General features: G+C 36.6%; 1 protein-coding gene across 2 annotated transcripts in view; it reads left to right on the top strand.

Moving 5' to 3' along the window:
• The window catches only part of ACADM (acyl-CoA dehydrogenase medium chain), a 38,465-nt gene that overhangs the window by 18,432 nt on the left and 1,440 nt on the right, over positions 1–18,593 (top strand). For both annotated transcript variants that reach the window (XM_061411558.1, XM_061411559.1), the window contains 5 exons: positions 920–1,050; positions 2,887–2,995; positions 7,457–7,597; positions 8,148–8,243; positions 17,588–17,836. In XM_061411558.1, the coding sequence (XP_061267542.1) occupies positions 920–1,050; positions 2,887–2,995; positions 7,457–7,597; positions 8,148–8,243; positions 17,588–17,836 (726 nt within the window). The remainder of the gene's footprint in view (positions 1–919; positions 1,051–2,886; positions 2,996–7,456; positions 7,598–8,147; positions 8,244–17,587; positions 17,837–18,593) is intronic.

The following is an 18,593-nucleotide window of genomic DNA, read 5'->3' as shown; positions in this document are numbered from 1 at the left end:
TACCATTCCTTTACATGCTATAGAATCTGTATACATGTTATAGAATCTGATTATCCTCTAAGTATTCCTTTTCATTTTTTGAGACTTAATTTAAGCATCACCTCTGGAAGCTTTCTGGATACCCTAAAACTAAACATAGTATTTTAAGCCCTTTATGTATGACTATAATACTTAGATATGTAATTACAGTATTCTATAGTATTCATCTCTACTGTTATATTGTAAAAATTTTGAAGACAAGATATTTTCATCTCCTCCTTTATAATCTGGTAAATAGTAGATACTACTCAGTACATGTTTGAATGAGTGAGTTCATGTGAAATTGAATTTAACTTGGTTGAAGATACCTAACATTTAAATTTTTGACATAGATTATTGGTATTCTTCATAGTGAAGGACAGGGAAACCTAGTGTGCTGCAGTTCATGGGTCGCAAAGAGTTGGACATGACTTAGCAACTGAACAACAATAATTGGTATCCTACATCTAGTTTTTGTGTGTGTGTGTAATAAAGTTTTATTAAAGTATAAAGGAGATAGAGAAAGCTTCTGACATAGGCATCAGAAGGGGGCAGAAAGAGTACCCCCTTGCTAGTGTTAGCAATGAAGTTATATACTCTCCAATGAATCCAAAGAATGTCTGGAGGTTGTAAAGACCTCACCAGACCTACTCCCATAATTTACATTTTAAGATAACAGAATTAGCCAGAAGGTTTAATCCAGAGACTGTCCTCAGGCAGGATACATTATTGTTATATAATGTTTTTACATTTAAACAGTTTGATTCTGTAAGACCATTTTATTTTTACATATTTTAAAATATTTAAAATTATTGACAAAAAATAAGATACCTTTCTGGTTCTAAATGTTAGTAATTTAATAATTAACATTTATTTATTTCCTTTTTCCCATATATTCAAGGCCTATTGTGTAACAGAACCTGTAGCAGGCTCTGATGTAGCTGGTATAAAAACCAAAGCAGAAAAGAAAGGAGATGAGTATATTATTAATGGTCAGAAGATGTGGATCACCAATGGAGGAAAAGCTAATTGGTATGTTGTTTAAAACATCTCTGTACATTGTTTCTTCATTACTTCATATTCAGAATCTCCCCCTCTCCCCTTTCCTTTGTTATTAAATCACCACAATTAAGATAAGTTTTATTCATGAAACTGGATGGTCCATAAAAGATTATAAATAATTGAGTAATTTTCAAAAGTTCTAAGTCCTGAGCTATTTCTTCAAATTGTCTCAGAAGTTTAATTTGTAAAATAAAACAAAACCACCTGCTCTGGTTGAATCTAATTAGGAAAGCTAGAGCTCCATCTACTTGGCTCACTACACCTACTCTCCATACTCTGCACCAGAACCTCCTTGGAACCATTCCCCTGAGACTGAGGGAAAAAGGAAAGCCACTGGTATAGCACATTTCTCTAATCCAGAGCAATAAGCATTATCTTTTAGAGTGGACAGAATTTTACTTTAATAAAATCTAAAAGGCCCAAATATGTAAGTTCAAAAATAGTGACATGAAGTTCAACAAAGTGTTATAAAATCACTTGTATAAATATAAAATGTTGAAGGAAAACATATTTGATAGCACTGTTTGTGAAAAAAAAATATGAGAAAAGGATCAATAGGAATCAACCGTCTGATGTATCTGCCTTTAAGAAGTGAATGTAGTTTCTTGCTGAAGTATAGCATCTAACAAACAGGAAAAAATGGCAGCAGTACTAGGAAACACTTTTTAAGACAGGCATTGACAAAATGGAATAAATTCAAAAGCTAGTAAATGTTCTTCATTAGGGTGAAGGTGGAAAACATGTCCTGTAAAGAATAAAGGAATTAGATTTGTATTGGAAGAATTTAAAAATTTTTGAAATAATGTCTCATACAAAGAAGACTAGGTTCATACATTTGCTTCAGAAAGCCAGTTTAGAATAAATGGGTGAAAGTGAGACAAATGTAGAGTATAGCTCAGCATAAGGACAAGCATTTCGATAGTGGTTCTATCTAATATGTAAGTTGTCATGGGAAAAATGTATTTACTCATCATTACAAGTATATAAATAGAAACTTATAGAGGAAGGACTCTCTGCTGATTGGAATAATGAACTAAAAATGGACTATCTTTCCTTGTCTGCAAAAATTCTGATTATATATATATATATATATATATATATATGCTCTTTCAGCATTATTTTTTGGCAAGAAAAGCATTATTCCTGAGAGTGAGTTTACTGTCTGTTTTAAATATGTTCATCACTTTACAAGTGTCCAATATTATGGAGTGCTATATATCGTTATTTTTGAGTTATCATAATATCATCAAGTAATAAAAAAGTGAAGAAATGATTACAACGTAACAAGTGAGAGAAATCCAATAACGCAATTAGAAACTTTGACAACTGTAAGAATTCATTAAGTACAACTCATCATGTAGTAAGACAAATTAGGTAAAATGTGAAACTGGAAAAAGTTTTTACTATTTTTTTAAACTATTAAGTAAAACTGTAGAATGAGTGATAGTTTATTAGTTTTAAGCACAGAAAATAAATTTGTTGTTTAAGGAATTTAAAAAAAAATTCTCCTATTCCAGGCTATTTAGAACATGGGTTACATGGATATTTGGATGTTTTTGCCTTTTCTCCTCATGTTGCATTTTTAAATCTTTCTGGGAAAGAAGTAGATGTGGGTTGAAAAACTAGCTCTGCCACATCATAAGATTATGACCTGGGCAAGCTTTTAAATCTCTGATGCTTCATTTCTTCTATAAAATGGGAGTAATAATAATTGGGATTGTTGGGAGGATTAACTGAGATGGGAGTGATCATATGTTGTATGTTGTTATCTGCTGATACCGTTATCTTTATCATCATGTTTATTAGGTATTTTTTATTGGCTCGTTCTGATCCGGATCCTAAGGCTCCTGCTAGTAAAGCCTTTACTGGCTTTATTGTGGAAGCAGACACCCCAGGAGTACAGATTGGAAGAAAGGTAAGTGTGTACTTATAGTGATTAAGGCCTCCAATATTGTTTTAACTATAAATTTCAAAATTAATAATTTCAGTTTCCTTTATTGAAAACATTTTGTTTGTATTAAGTTGCAATAAAAATAAACCTGCATTTGATGTTATTGGGTAAAATAATCCTTCCTGAAGATTTTTAAGTTGAGAATAGTCATTTCAAGTCATTTGAAAGAGTGGCCAAATTGTATACAATTTGTATACATATACAATTCTTGATGTTTACAGTTTGTCTATATTCTCATTGCTCCTGCTTCTCATGCTGCTTATTAAAAACCAGATTATATTTTTTTCTTAAGAAGGGTCATGGTATCTACAACTTCCTCTCAAATAATTCAACAAATAATGCTAATAGCTAATATACACACACACAAAGCACACATAAAGCAAATGTGCCAAAATTGGTGGATCTAGGCAAAGGTATATAGGTATTCATTTTACTCCTCTTGCAATTCTTCTGTTGGTTTGAAAATTTTTAAAACAAAACATTGAGGGGATATAACTATCTTGGTAATTTCTTTTTTCATATATATATATCATTGAAGTATAGTTGATTTATAATGTTGGGTTAATTTCTGCTGTACAGAAGGGTGATTCAGTTATATATATATATATTTTTTTTTTCATATTCTTTTCCATTATGGTTTATCACAGGATACTGAATACAGTTCCCTGTGCTATATAGTAGGACCTTGTTGTTTATCCATTCTGGATATATTAGCTTACATCTGCTAATCCCAAACTCTCACCGCCCACCTTGGTAACCACAAGTCTGTTCTATGTTTCTGGGAGTCTGTTTCTGTCTTGTAGATATGTTCCTTTGTCTTGTATTTTAGATTGCACATATGTGCTCAGTCACGTCCAACTCTTGTGACCCCCATGGACTATAGCCTGCCAGGCTCCTTTGTCCGTAAGATTTTCCAGGCAAGAATACTGGAGTGAGTTGCTATTTCCTACTCCAAGATTCCACATATAGGTGATATCATATTGTATTTGCCTTTCTTTTTCTAACTTACTTCACTTAGTAGGATAATCTCTAGGACCATCTAAGTTACTGCAAATGGCATTATTTCATTCTTTTTATGGCTGAGGAATATTCACTTGTGTATGTATACCACATCTTCTTTATCCATTCATCTGTCGATGGACATTTAAGTTGGGTTCGTGTCTCAGCTATTGTATATAGTGCCACTAGAAACATAGGGGTACATGTATCTTTTCAAATTATAGTTTTGTCTGGGTATATGCCCAGGAGTGGAATTGTTGGATCATATGGTAACCCTATTTTTGTTTTTTTGAAGAACCTACATACTGTTTTCTGGGCTTCCCTGGTGGCTTAGATGGTAAAGAATCTGCCTACAATGTAGGAGACCCAGGTTCAATCCCTGGGTCTGGAAAATCCCCTGGAGAAGGGAATGGCTACCCACTCCAGTATTCTTGCCTGGAGAATTCCATGGATAGAGGAGCCTTGTGGGCTATGGGTTACAAAGAGTTGGACACAACCGAGTGACTAACATTTTTGCTTTCATACTGCTTTCCATCGTGGTAGCACCAATTTATATTCCCACCAACAGTGTGAGAAGGTTCCTTTTCTCCACACCCTCTCCAGCATTATTTGTAAACTTTTATTAATTTTTTAATTGAAAGCTAATTGCTTTACCGAATTTTGTTGTTTTCTGTCAAACCTCAACATGAATCAGCCATAGGTATATATATATCCCCTCCCTTTTGAACCTCCTGCCCATCTCCCTCCCCACCCCGCACCCCCACCCCTCTAGGTTGATACAGAGCCCCTGTTTGAGTTTCCTGAGACATACAGGAAATTCCCCTTGACTATCTATTTTTCATATGGTAATGTAAGTTTCCATGTTACTCTCTGCATACATCTCACCCTCTCCTCCCCTCTCCTCATGTCCATAAGTCTATTCTCTATGTCTATTTTTCCACTGCTGCCCTGCAAATGAATTCTTCAGTACCATTTTTCTAGATTCCTTATATATGCATTAGTATACAGTATTTATGTTTCTCTTTCTGACTTATTTCACTCTGTATAATAGGCTGTAGGTTCATCCACCTCATTAGAATTGACTCAGATGCATTCCTTTTTATGGCTAATACTCCATTGTGTATATGTACCACAACTTCTTTATCCATTCATCTGTTGATGGACATCTAGGTTGCTTCCATGTTCTAGCTATTGTGAATAGTGCTGCAATGAACAATGGAACATATGTGTCTTTTTCAGTTTTGGTTTTCTCAGAGTATATGCCTAGGAGTGGGATTGCTGGGTCATATAGTGGTTTTATTCCTAGTTTTTTAAGGAATCTCCATACCGTTTTCCATAGTGGCTGTGTCCGTTTATTTGTAGACTTTTTAATAATGGCCATCCTGGCCAGTGTGAGGTACCCATTGTAGTTTACATTGCCATTTCTCTAATAATTAGTGATGAAAAGTATCTTTTCATGTCCCTGGCAATTTCTTATCAAGTTAAACATGCACTTACCACATACCCAGCACTCCTAGATATTTATCCAAGAGAAATAAAAACAAGGACCTATGTTTATAGCAGCTTTATTTATAATTGCTGAAAACTTCGGAGTGGCAGGGCAGTGGGGGATGTCCATCAGCTGGTGAGCAGATAAAGGATATATGGTATATCCATATAGGGGAATGCTACTCTGAAATACTGATTAGCAGCCACATGGATGAATCTTAAAAGCACTCTGCTAAGTGAAAAGTCAGACACAGAAGGTCACCTTATTCCATTTATATGACGTTCTGGAAAAGGAAAAACTTATGGACGAAATCAGATTGGTGATTTCTTGGGATTGGGAGTAGAGTAAGGGAATTGACTAAGAGAGTACAAAGGAACTTTTAGGCGTGCTGAACTATCTTCATTGTGGTGATAGTACATATATATCTGTCAAAACTATTAGAAATGTATATGTTAGAAGAGTTAACTTTTCTATATGTAAATTCTATCTCAGAACACTTAATTCTCAGAGGTGGAGATAAATATTAATAGAAGTTCAACTTTTACTCAGTACATTGCTAGCTCTATTAGTTAAGCTAAAATTAAATGTTCCAAAGCAAATTATGTTAAATGCTTTTACTGACATTTGTGGTAAAAAGATAGTCTTAAAACATACAATGAAATTTGTCTTTGTAGGTAATATGTACATGTAGACTTTAAACTACTGTTGGTTTTGTAGACTAAAAATGATGAACAACTTGAGAGTTGTGAGTTAAGTTTTATTTGGGGCAAAATGAGGACTGCAGCCCGTGAGACAGGACCTGAGATAGTTTTGAGAGACAGCTCCAAAGAGGCAGTCAGGGAACATCAATATATAAGATTTTGGTGAAGGGGGAGTTCAGTGTAATCAAGTGCTTACTTTACAGAAGGTTTTCTGCTAGTCCTGAGGAGCTAATGTCACCATGAAGGGATTTAGTTATTTTCTAGTCATTCCCTTCTGTATGAGATCTTGACTCAGGGATTAAACCCAGGTCTCCTGTATTGTAGGCAGATTCTTTAATGTCTGAGCCACCAGAGGGAAATGGGAAGGAAGAGTGTCTTAATAGGACTGTTAAGTTCTGTGGGATCATGAAATCAGTTCCTGAAAATATCCAACTATCTAAAGAACTAGTAGGTCTTTACCAGGGCTTCCCTGGTAGCTCAGCTGGTAAAGAATCCACCTGCAATGCAGGAGACCTGGGTGCAATTCCTGGGTCAGGAAGATACCCTGGCAAAGGGATAGGCTACCCAATCCTGTATTCTTGCCTGGAGAATCCCCATGGGCAGAGGAGCCTGGCGGGCTATAGTCCAGTCCATGGGGTCGCAAAGAGTTGGACATGACTGAATAACTTAGCACATAGCACACATCTAAAGGCCTGTTCTGCCAGATTCCCTGGAGCACAGAGTGCCTCATTCCACCCTGAACTCCCTCAGGAGGTGTTGAAAGTCAGCAGCTGCAGCAGCACAGGGTTCAATCTCTGCAAAGGCAAATGGCGACTGCCCTTGTTCAGTCACTGGCAGATGCTCTCAGCAGGTGCCATTTGTCATTGACAGGTAAGTGACAATTTGTAGTCAACAGTTTCAGAGTTTGTGAAACATTGTTTTAGATGAGAGTTTCACAAACTTTTTATTTCAAAGATGTAGCATACATAAGTATTTTAGATTTTGAGGGCCACATGGTCTCTGTCACAAATACTCAGTTCTTGCCATCGTAGCAAGAAAGTAGCCACAGAGAACATGTAAATGTATAGGTGTGATTGTAGTCCTGTTTTTTAGAAAATAGGCATTGCAGGACATAGTTTGTCCACCTCCATATAAATAGGCAATTGCGGAAAACATTAAAGTCTTTAAGAGCGCTTAAAGCAAGAATTTATGCTAGCTCAAAATATGTTTCATACTACATATTGTTTTCCTTATTAGGAATTAAATATGGGACAGCGATGTTCAGATACAAGAGGAATTGTCTTTGAAGATGTGAGAGTGCCCAAGGAAAATGTTTTAATTGGTGAGGGAGCTGGTTTCAAAATTGCAATGGGAGCATTTGATAAAACCAGACCACCAGTAAGTAAGATGACTTAATAACCTTTATAGGAGTTTTCATTTATTATATTGAATAGTTTTGTTTTAATGTTGTTTGCTTGGTCTCTATTTCTTTTTAAATATCTGCTTTTATTAAAGATGGAGGGATTTTTTTTCTAAGAATTCTTCAGCATTCTTGCTGTTACAAAAATTATTTTAGTAAAAGCAAAATTACTACAGTTGTTAGATTTACAAAGAAGCATTTCACACTTAATTTAATCATTCCTGCTCATGTGTACTCATTCCTCTTGCCTTACTCATTAGGAATATTTCCCCTGAAAAGCTTTCCCGTTAAACAGAAAGAATGATTTATCTCTAGGCTATGATCCTGTGCCTTACAAATGCCTTCCATTAACCTTTAATTCATATAAAATATAAATTTAAATGCTTATCATTTCCCCCACCCTTTATTGCCTTAAGGTATAGGTCAGCTTCTCTTTGCACAAACTTTAACTTAGATTTTAGGCAAGTAGCCATTATATCTGTGTTTTAAAGACAACATGAACTTCTGCTTTGTAAAATGTAATGTCAGGTAGCAGCTGCTGCTGTGGGACTAGCACAGAGAGCTTTGGATGAAGCTACCAAGTATGCCCTGGAGAGAAAAACTTTTGGAAAGCTGCTTATAGAGGTAGGTAATTTTAATACTATACTTGTTTTGTTCAAATGTAAAACCATTCATTTTCACTTAATATTTGAAAACTTATTATTCACTTAATATTTTAAATTAAAAAATAGTTTATTTCTGCTTTGGTAGCAAGAAGATAATGTGAAGTGGAAGTGTCAGGCTGGGTTTTAAGACTAGATTTGCATATATATATATATATATATATATATATATATATTTATTTGGCTGCACTAGGTCTTAGTTGCAGCATGTAGGATCTAATTATCTGACCAGGGATTGAACTCCAGCCCCTTGCACTGGAAATGTGGAGTCTTAGCCACTGGACCACCAAGGAAGTCCCAAGAGTAGATTTTCTTTAGACTCTGCTACTATTAATATCCGTTGTCTGCTTTGGGATTTATGTTAATTAAGAGGAAAAAGAACAGCTAATATTCAAGTGCCTGTATTATGTAATTCTGCCAGTGCATTCTTTTTTGTTCGTACTACAATTTCCATTAAAGACCAGGAAGCTGCAGCTTAGAATAAATAATTTGTCCAAGAACATACAATTTAGAAATCATAGTTCCAGGGTTCCATTTCATGCTCTTAACCCATGTTACTTCTCATGTCTTCTTGCTTATCAAATAATCAAACAATTTTAGTACTATTTGTTATTGTTTGTTTTTTGGCCATGTAGCATGTATTGTGGGATCTTAATTCCCCAACCAGGGATTGAACCTGGAGCCTTGGGGCAGTGAAAACTCAGAGTCGTAACCACTGGATTGTCAGGCAGTTCTCAAGAACTTTTTAATCTTATTTTTTCAAACATTTATGCTTCCCCATTGTCTGTATTCTCTAATATAACTCCTTCTGTAACTATTGGTTGCACAGTGCACACTCCCTATTTCTATCCCTGTGTGTCAGTGGTTATCAGACTATCTGGTGGAAGATAGGTTTTAATTTCCAGTCAACTGTGGACCATTATTTTTATAAAATATAAGAATGTTGGGGGAGGCGCCAAGATGGCGGAGGAGTAGGACGGGGAAAACGCTTTCTCCCCCACAAATTCATCAAAAGAGCATTTAAACGTCGAGTAAATTCCACAAAACAACTTCTGAATGCTGGCAGAGGACATCAGGCACCCAGAAAAGCAACCCAACTCTTCGAAAGGAGGTAGGAAAAAATATTAAAGACAATAAAAGAGACAAAAGAGGGAGGGACGGAGTTCCGTCCCGGGAAGGGAGTCTTAAAAAGAGAGAAGTTTCCAAACACCAGGAAACCTCACTGCCGAATCCGTGCCGAGCTTTGGAAGCACAGAGGGTAACATAACAGGGAGAAAAAATAAATAAACAATTAAAACTCGCAGATTGCGAGCCCTACGGTAACTCCCCCAGCAGAGAAGCAGCGCAGACGCCTGCATCCGCCATTAGCAAGCGGGGGCTGGGCAGGGAGGCACGGCGCGGGCTGCATCGCTGAGAGTAAGAATCTGGCCTGAATACCCTGAGCACTATCTGAGCGAAATAATTTGGGCTAGCAAACCAGACTGTGGGATATCTACCATGCGAAAAGCCAGCCCTAACCTAAGACACCGCCAGCCCGAGCACAGAACAAAGGACTAAACAGAGATAGCCGGCTGCAGACCTTCCCCCTCCGGTGACAGGCAGCCAGAGCCGGAAGGGGGCAATCGCAGCCCCAGAGAGACATTATCTATAAAACTGGCTTCTTTGCTAACTAAAACTTATTGGGGGTCTGGACGGTCAACATCTGCCTGAGAAGGTGTGCCGGTTTTACACCCAGATAACCGAGTGGTGGGGAGGCGATAAGTCGCAGCATTGGCGCTCGCCAAACACCTCATCACCTGAGCTGCTCGGACCTGGGAAGAGCACAAAACGCAGGCCCAACTGAGTCTGCGCCTCTGAGGACTACCTGAGTGCCTGAACCTGAGCGGCTTGGACCTGGGAGGTGCATGCAACCCAGGGCCAGCCTCGGATTGTTCCCAGCGGAACAACCTAGAGCCCGAGCAGTGTGGGCAGGGAGGCTACACGGGCCGTGAGCGGGGGCAGACCCAGTGTGGCTGAGGCACTGCGAGCCCACGCCAGTGTCATTTGTTTGCAGCATCCCTCCCTCCCTCCCCACAGCGCGACTGAACAAAGAGAAGAAATACAGCTCCACCCACCAGAACACCAACACAAGCTTCCCTAACCAGGAAACCTTGACAAGCCACCTGTACAAACCCACACACAGCGAGGAAACGCCACAATAAAGAGAACTCCACAAACTGCCAGAATACAGAAAGGACTCCCAAACTCAGCAATTTAAACAAGATGAAGAGACAGAGGAATACCCAGCAGATAAAGGAACAGGATAAATGCCCACCAAACCAAACAAAAGAGGAAGAGATGGGGAATCCACCTGATAAAGAATTCCAAATAATGATAGTGAAATTGATCCAAAATCTTGAAATTAAAATGGAATCACAGATAAATAGCCTGGAGACAAGGATTGAGAAGATGCAAGAAAGGTTTAACAAGGACCTAGAAGAAATAAAAAAGAGTCAATATATAATGAATAATGCAATAAATGAAATTAAAAACACTCTGGAGGCAACAAATAGTAGAATAACAGAGGCAGAAGATAGGATTAGTGAATTAGAAGATAGAATGGTAGAAATAAATGAATCAGAGAGGATAAAAGAAAAACAAATTAAAAGAAATGAGGACAATCTCAGAGACCTCCAGGACAATATTAAACGCTACAACATTCGAATCATAGGGGTTCCAGAAGAAGAAGACAAAAAGAAAGACCATGAGAAAATACTTGAGGAGATAATAGTTGAAAACTTCCCTAAAATGGGGAAGGAAATAATCACCCAAGTCCAAGAAACCCAGAGAGTCCCAAACAGGATAAACCCAAGGAGAAACACCCCAAGACACATATTAATCAAATTAACAAAGATCAAACACAAAGAACAAATATTAAAAGCAGCAAAGGAAAAACAACAAATAACACACAAGGGAATTCCCATTAGGATAACAGCTGATCTTTCAATAGAAACTCTTCAAGCCAGGAGGGAATGGCAAGACATACTTAAAGTGATGAAAGAAAATAACCTACAGCCCAGATTATTGTACCCAGCAAGGATCTCATTTAAGTATGAAGGAGAAATCAAAAGCTTTTCAGACAAGCAAAAGCTGAGAGAATTCTGCACCACCAAACCAGCTCTCCAACAAATACTAAAGGATATTCTCTAGACAGGAAACACAAAAATGGTGTATAAACTCGAACCCAAAACAATAAAGTAAATGGCAACGGGATCATACTTATCAGTAATTACCTTAAACGTAAATGGGTTGAATGCCCCAACCAAAAGACAAAGACTGGCTGAATGGATACAAAAACAAGACCCCTACATATGTTGTCTACAAGAGACCCACCTCAAAACAGGGGACACATACAGACTGAAAGTGAAGGGCTGGAAAAAGATTTTCCATGCAAATAGGGACCAAAAGAAAGCAGGAGTCACAATACTCGTATCAGATAAATTAGACTTTAAAACAAAGGCTGTGAAAAGAGACAAAGAAGGTCACTACATAATGATCAAAGGATCAATCCAAGAAGAAGATATAACAATTATAAATATATATGCACCCAACATGGGAGCACTGCAGTATCTAAGACAAATGCTAACAAGTATGAAAGGAGAAATTAACAATAACACAATAATAGTGGGAGACTTTAATACCCCACTCACACCTATGGATAGATCAACTAAACAGAAAATTAACAAGGAAACACAAACTTTAAACGATACAATAGACCAGTTAGACCTAATTGATAGCTATAGGACATTTCATCCCAAAACAATGAATTTCACCTTTTTCTCAAGCGCACATGGAACCTTCTCCAGGATAGATCACATCCTGGGCCATAAAGCTAGCCTTGGTAAATTCAAAAAAATAGAAATCATTCCAAGCATCTTTTCTGACCACAATGCAGTAAGATTAGATCTCAATTACAGGAGAAAAACTATTAAAAATTCCAACATATGGAGGCTGAACAACACGCTGCTGAATAACCAACAAATCACAGAAGAAATCAAAAAAGAAATCAAAATTTGCATAGAAACGAATGAAAATGAAAACACAACAACCCAAAACCTGTGGGACACGGTAAAAGCAGTCCTAAGGGGAAAGTTCATAGCAATACAGGCACACCTCAAGAAACAAGAAAAAAGTCAAATAAATAACCTAACTCTACACCTAAAGCAACTAGAAAAGGAAGAAATGAAGAATCCCAGGGTTAGTAGAAGGAAAGAAATCTTAAAAATTAGAGCAGAAATAAATGCAAAAGAAAAGAGACCATAGCAAAAATCAACAAAACCAAAAGCTGGTTCTTTGAAAGGATAAATAAAATTGACAAACCATTAGCCAGACTCATCAAGAAACAAAGGGAGAAAAATCAAATCAATAAAATTAGAAATGAAAATGGAGAGATCACAACAGACAACACAGAAATACAAAGGATCATAAGAGACTACTATCAACAATTATATGCCAATAAAATGGACAACTTGGAAGAAATGGACAAATTCTTAGAAAAGTACAACTTCCCAAAACTGGACCAGGAAGAAATAGAAAATCTTAACAGACCCATCACAAGCACGGAAATTGAAACTGTAATCAAGAATCTTCCAGCAAACAAAAGCCCAGGTCCAGACGGCTTCACAGCTGAATTCTACCAAAAATTTAGAGAACAGCTAACACCTATCCTGCCCAAACTCGTCCAAAAAATTGCAGAGGAAGGTAAACTTCCAAACTCATTCTATGAGGCCACCATCACCCTAATACCAAAACCTGACAAAGATCCCACAAAAAAAGAAAACTACAGGCCAATATCACTGATGAACATAGATGCAAAAATCCTTAACAAAATTCTAGCAATCAGAATCCAACAACACATTAAAAAGATCATACACCATGACCAAGTGGGCTTTATCCCAAGGATGCAAGGATTCTTCAATATCCGCAAATCAATCAATGTAATACACCACATTAACAAAATGAAAAATAAAAACCATATGATAAAAAAAAAAAAAAGAATGTCACAACATTATCAAATTGTTACAAATGCTTACTCTCACTTTGTGTATCATGAACCAGTCCAGTAACAATTTGTGGTCTATAGATGAAACTTGGATTAGTACACTTCTGTATCTCAACCTCAATTATGTAATTTATTTTTGTTATAATCTAGATAACCTTCTCAGATTTGCTTTTCAGTTCTTTTTTTTTTAACCCTACATCTAATCTCCTCTTCAATCCATTTAATGACTTTTTTCATTTATAGAATTTATGTTTGGTTCTTTTTCATTTCTACCCTTTCTTTTATGGTGGCCTGGTTTTTCAACATAGCTTCTCTTTCTCCTTTTTTATCTCTTTAATTATATAAAACTTCAGTTATAGTCACTTTCTGATTTTTTTTCTGTTATTTCAAGTTCTTACAGTGGCTAATTTTTTGGTTTGCTGCATCTGATCTCTCTGTTATGACCAGTTATTTCCTGTCTTGATTTTTGCTTCTAAGCTTATCTGCAGCAGCATTCATTAGTTTCTTCAGTGCATTGTGGAAGTATCCAGGAGACCGGTTTTTGTACTTTTTTATACTTTTTATCAGGTAGCCCAGAGGTTTCAGCATTCTTAGAGCTGTTTTTTTCTCATGAATTTCTCCACTTGTGAAATCCTGTACCATAGCTGTGTACATTGATTACATGTTTAAAAGAGATTCCTTTTTTAAATCTCCCAGACAGAGTCTTGGGCAAGAAATAAGCTTCTTTGTGGCCTTCTTGCCTTGATGAGCTTCTCCTTAGGAAAGAGAAGTTCTTATAGGCAGAGAATCTCAATTTCAGCCCCTTATCTTTTTCATTCTCACATCTGTCTCCTGTTCTTCTGTGTTCATTAAAACTCCAACTCCTATCACATTAGACTCAAATCTCAGTCTGATTTTTTTTCCTTCCCCCTGTCATTGCTTCTCAATCAGGATTAAATTTCTGGAGGCCCTTGGAGATTTGTTTCTTTCCTTTGAGTTGTTTTATTTTGCTTTTCTTTTCTAAATAACTTTATTAATTAGCTGTTAGGTCTTTGTTGCTCTACTTGGAGCTTTTCTCTAGTTGCGGTGAGCACGGTCTACTCTCTTAGTTGTGGTGAGCGGGCCTCTCATTGGAGTGACTTCTCTTGTTGCGTGGCACAGGTTCTGGAGTGCAGAGGTTTCAACAGCTGGCACGTGGGCTCAGTAGTTGCAACTCCTGGGCTCGAGAGCACAGGCCCAATATTTGTGGCACACTTGCTTAGTTGTTCCATGGCATGTGGGATCTACCTGGACCAGGGATTAAACCTATGTCTCCTGCATTAGCAGGCAGATTCTTTACCACTGAGCCACAAGGGAAGCCTCCTTGTTTTGTTTTTAAATCAAACATTTCTTTGTGTTTGTGAACAAAAAGAGAGTTTATATTAACTCATTTATGTCACCAGAGCTACATGTTATACAGATTAGTGAAATGTATGTTTATTATTAAATATTAGTTTAGTTTAATCATAAACAGATAACATCATTTTCAGGTCCTTCTCACCAACTATCTGATATTCTTCTGGCTATTTTCAACTCAAAATGGAATATTTTATGTTCCTTTTCTTACAGACTCTAAAGATTCTTTTTTGTATTCTTACCATCTGCACAATGATATTTTTGCCTCATGGGCTCTTACTGTTACGTATAGAAAGTGTGTTTTTGCTTACTACTTTTCTAAGCTAAACAAAGGAGATATTAAGCAGCTGATTTATACATAGATTTTTTTTTTTTTAGTTTTGTTTGAAGGGACATTATTGAGTGTAGTCTTCTAATCCTAACTCTCCTGTTCATTCCCATGTTTATCATTGTTGTTATTACTACTTCTCTCTTCAAGAGAACACTGTGCCACTATCCCTCACAGTGCTTAACTTGCTGTGGGTAAAGAAAACTGACAAAAACAGAGGATGGTACTTTTTCTTATCAATAAGTAAAACTAGGAACACCAATAACAAATTACAGGATGATAAAATCTCTTAATAGTAGGCAATAACTGCCTACTCCTTTGTCTAGTCAAAATCCTCCATCCAGGTTAAAGCTGGAGTAGTTTGGGATGATATGAAAGAATCCCTTGTGAGTAACTGTCATTTGTATTGATTATTATTGCTAGTAAGCAATACCTTTTCCCCTTGATTTCCATTTCTTGGTGGAAAAATGAATGAGGAGAAATACTATTTGGGACTTGAGACTGAAATAAGATATACTTAGAAAGAAATATACTTATATCTCTTTTTTTAACCACTTTATGGTCAAAATTCTTTCAGTATCCTCTCATCACACTCAGATCAAAATCCAGAGTACTTGCAGTGGTCTTCTGTCTTCCACACTGACCTTTTGTTGTTGTTTTTATGTTTACTCCTCCCGGCAAATATCTACTTCCTCATTGATTTCACTAAAGAATATACCCTGTGTAAAACAACGCCTGAAACACTTGATATAATGATGACTGTGACTGATGAGTGTGTGCTCAGTCGTGCCTGACTCTTTGCGATGCCATGGACGGTAGCCTGCCAGGCTCCTCTGTCCATGGGATTTTCCAGGCAAGAGTACTGGAGTGGGTTTCCATTTCCTACTCCAGGGGGTCTTCCCAACCCAGAGATAGAACCTGTATCTCTTGCGTCTGCTGCATTGGCAGGCTGATTCTTTACCACTTAGTGCCACCTGGGAAGATCTCACTTTTTTTCTTCATAGCTCTTAGCACTGCCCAACATTATATCATGTATGCGTTTGTCTGCTATCTTTCTTTACTGCCTCACTAGAATGTAAGCTCAGCACAAGTAGTAAATTTCTGTTTTGGAAACCTTTATACTTCTAGCGCTTATGATATGTTTTGCACTGTGAACTTCTCAACAAATAGTACTGCATGCATTAATTCATTTAATCCTTGAGGAAGGCCTGAATTGCCATAAACTTCCATCTTAGAACTACCTTTGTTATGTCCCATAGATTTTGGAACATTATGTTTTTGTTTGCAATTTGTCTCCAGGTATTTTTTTTTTATTTCCTCTTTGATTTCTTAAGAGATCCATTGTTTTTTTTTTTAATAACATGTTGTTTACATTCCACATTTTTTGTGTGTTTTGTAGGATTGTTTCTGTTTTTGATTTATAGTTTCTACCGCTGTAGTCAGAAAAGACATTTGACATGATTTCAACCTTGTTACCCTTATTGAGACTTTTTTTGTGGTCTGACATGTTATCTATCATGTAGAATGTTTCATTAACTCTTTAAATAGAATGTGTACTCTGCTCTTTTGGGGTCATAAATATATTTTTCCAAAGTTGTAAGCATACTTCATATTTGAAACTTTCATATATCAAGGTATGGTGGACATGGCTTCATCCTATAACATATCTTGGCCATATAACTCACAGATAACTTACTGTCTCCTTCTGAAAATATTTGTCTAAGTCTCCTAGTTGATTAGGCTTCCCTGGTGGCGCAGATGGTAAAGAAACTGCCTGCAATGCAAGAGACCTATGTTTGATTCCTTGGTTGGCGACATTCTCTGGAGAAGGACATGGCATCCCACTCCAGTATTCTTGCCTGGAGAATGCCATGGATAGACGAGCCTGGTGGGCTACAGTGCATGAGGTCACAAAGAGTCGGACAGGACTGAGTGACTAACACTTTCCCTGTTTGATTATGAACCTCTAGAGGATAAAAAACATCTTTTATTTATCCTTATCATTTTCCCATCAGCACCTGATAACAGTGCCACATGATTTTTCACTGTCTATGGCAATTTTCTTTTAAAAATCCCAGGAGCTTCTCAGAAGGATCCATATAATTTTTGTGGTATTTTTTATCAAAAATGTATAACCTCATTCCAATCCTGAGAAAACATCGTGCAAACCCAAACTATGGGACATTCTACAAAATATAACCAATCATTATTCTTCATAAGTGCACAGTGGTCATGAAAGAGAAGGAAAGACTGAGGAATCCTAACAGCTTTGGAAAGACTAGGAAGAAATAAAAATTAAATTCAGTTGGAATCCTGGATGCGATCTTACAACAGAGAAAGGACATTGATGGAAAACTTGGCCAAATTTGAATAAAGTATATAGTTTAGCTGATAATATTTTACCAATGTTAATTATACTATGGTTTTGTAATATGTTACCACTGGAGGAAGCAGAGTGTAACTTTTTAAGTCTAAAATTAGTTTTTAAAGTTAAAAAAGTTTCAGGGGAAATAATTTTAAATTATTCAATAAATACCTTAAACTTTTTTCTGTTTAATTCTAGCACCAAGGAATATCATTTTTGCTGGCTGAAATGGCAATGAAAGTTGAACTAGCTAGATTGAGTTACCAGAGAGCAGCTTGGGAAGTTGATTCTGGTCGCCGAAATACCTATTATGCCTCTATTGCAAAGGCATATGCTGGAGATATCGCAAATCAGTTAGCTTCTGATGCTGTTCAGATTTTTGGAGGCAATGGATTTAATACTGAATATCCTGTAGAAAAATTAATGAGAGATGCCAAGATCTATCAGGTAATGTTAAAATGATTATGGTTGATTTTTAAGAAATAATATTCATAAATCATATGGTAGATCTCTGATTATTTAAAGATTTTATGTCACAGGTAATAATAAATCATCATAATAAGTGGCTGTGAGCCTAAATTTTTAGAACTAATTAACACAAAGAAGAATGTTACTTTGAAGTAAATGCCTTGAGTGAGCAAGCTAACAAAGCAAATAGTTTAGACATATAGATTTATCTGAATAACCCTTCTTTGATTCTTAACATCCTAGATAATTGTAGCCACTCTTTGCTCTCCTAAAAGTCTGCATATCACGTAAACTAATTAAATTATTTTATTTTGAATCGTACCTGACAACTCTTGAGGTCATATTTGGGAGGTAAAAAAACACAAAGAGAATGTGATATGACTCTGTCTTCTAAATTAAATTGATGGTTAAGAAAACTTAGAGATAGTAGTGAAGAGATAGTAGTGATTTAGTAAATAAGATATAAATGCTCATCCCACATGTATCTTAAGTATTTATAAGCAATGCTTCTCAATATCTCCTCCATTACTTCCCTCAACCCCCAGGAAATTATTTGACAAATCTAGTCATTTAAAATCCAGGGGTAGAATCATAGAATGTTAAAGAAAGAAATTTAGACAGTGCAGCCCCTCAATTTAGATTTGAAAAAACTAAGGATCACAATTTGTGCCTTATCTAACGTTCCAAGTTTATTTGATAATGCTCTCCCTTCCCTGGAGCCTATAATTATTACCTT

The sequence above is a fragment of the Bos javanicus genome, chromosome 3 (genome assembly GCF_032452875.1).
Source record: "Bos javanicus breed banteng chromosome 3, ARS-OSU_banteng_1.0, whole genome shotgun sequence".
NCBI classification, from domain to species: Eukaryota; Metazoa; Chordata; class Mammalia; order Artiodactyla; family Bovidae; genus Bos; species Bos javanicus.
The sequence above is the reverse complement of the archived record's forward strand: the minus strand, read 5'-3'. Positions and strand labels throughout refer to the sequence as shown.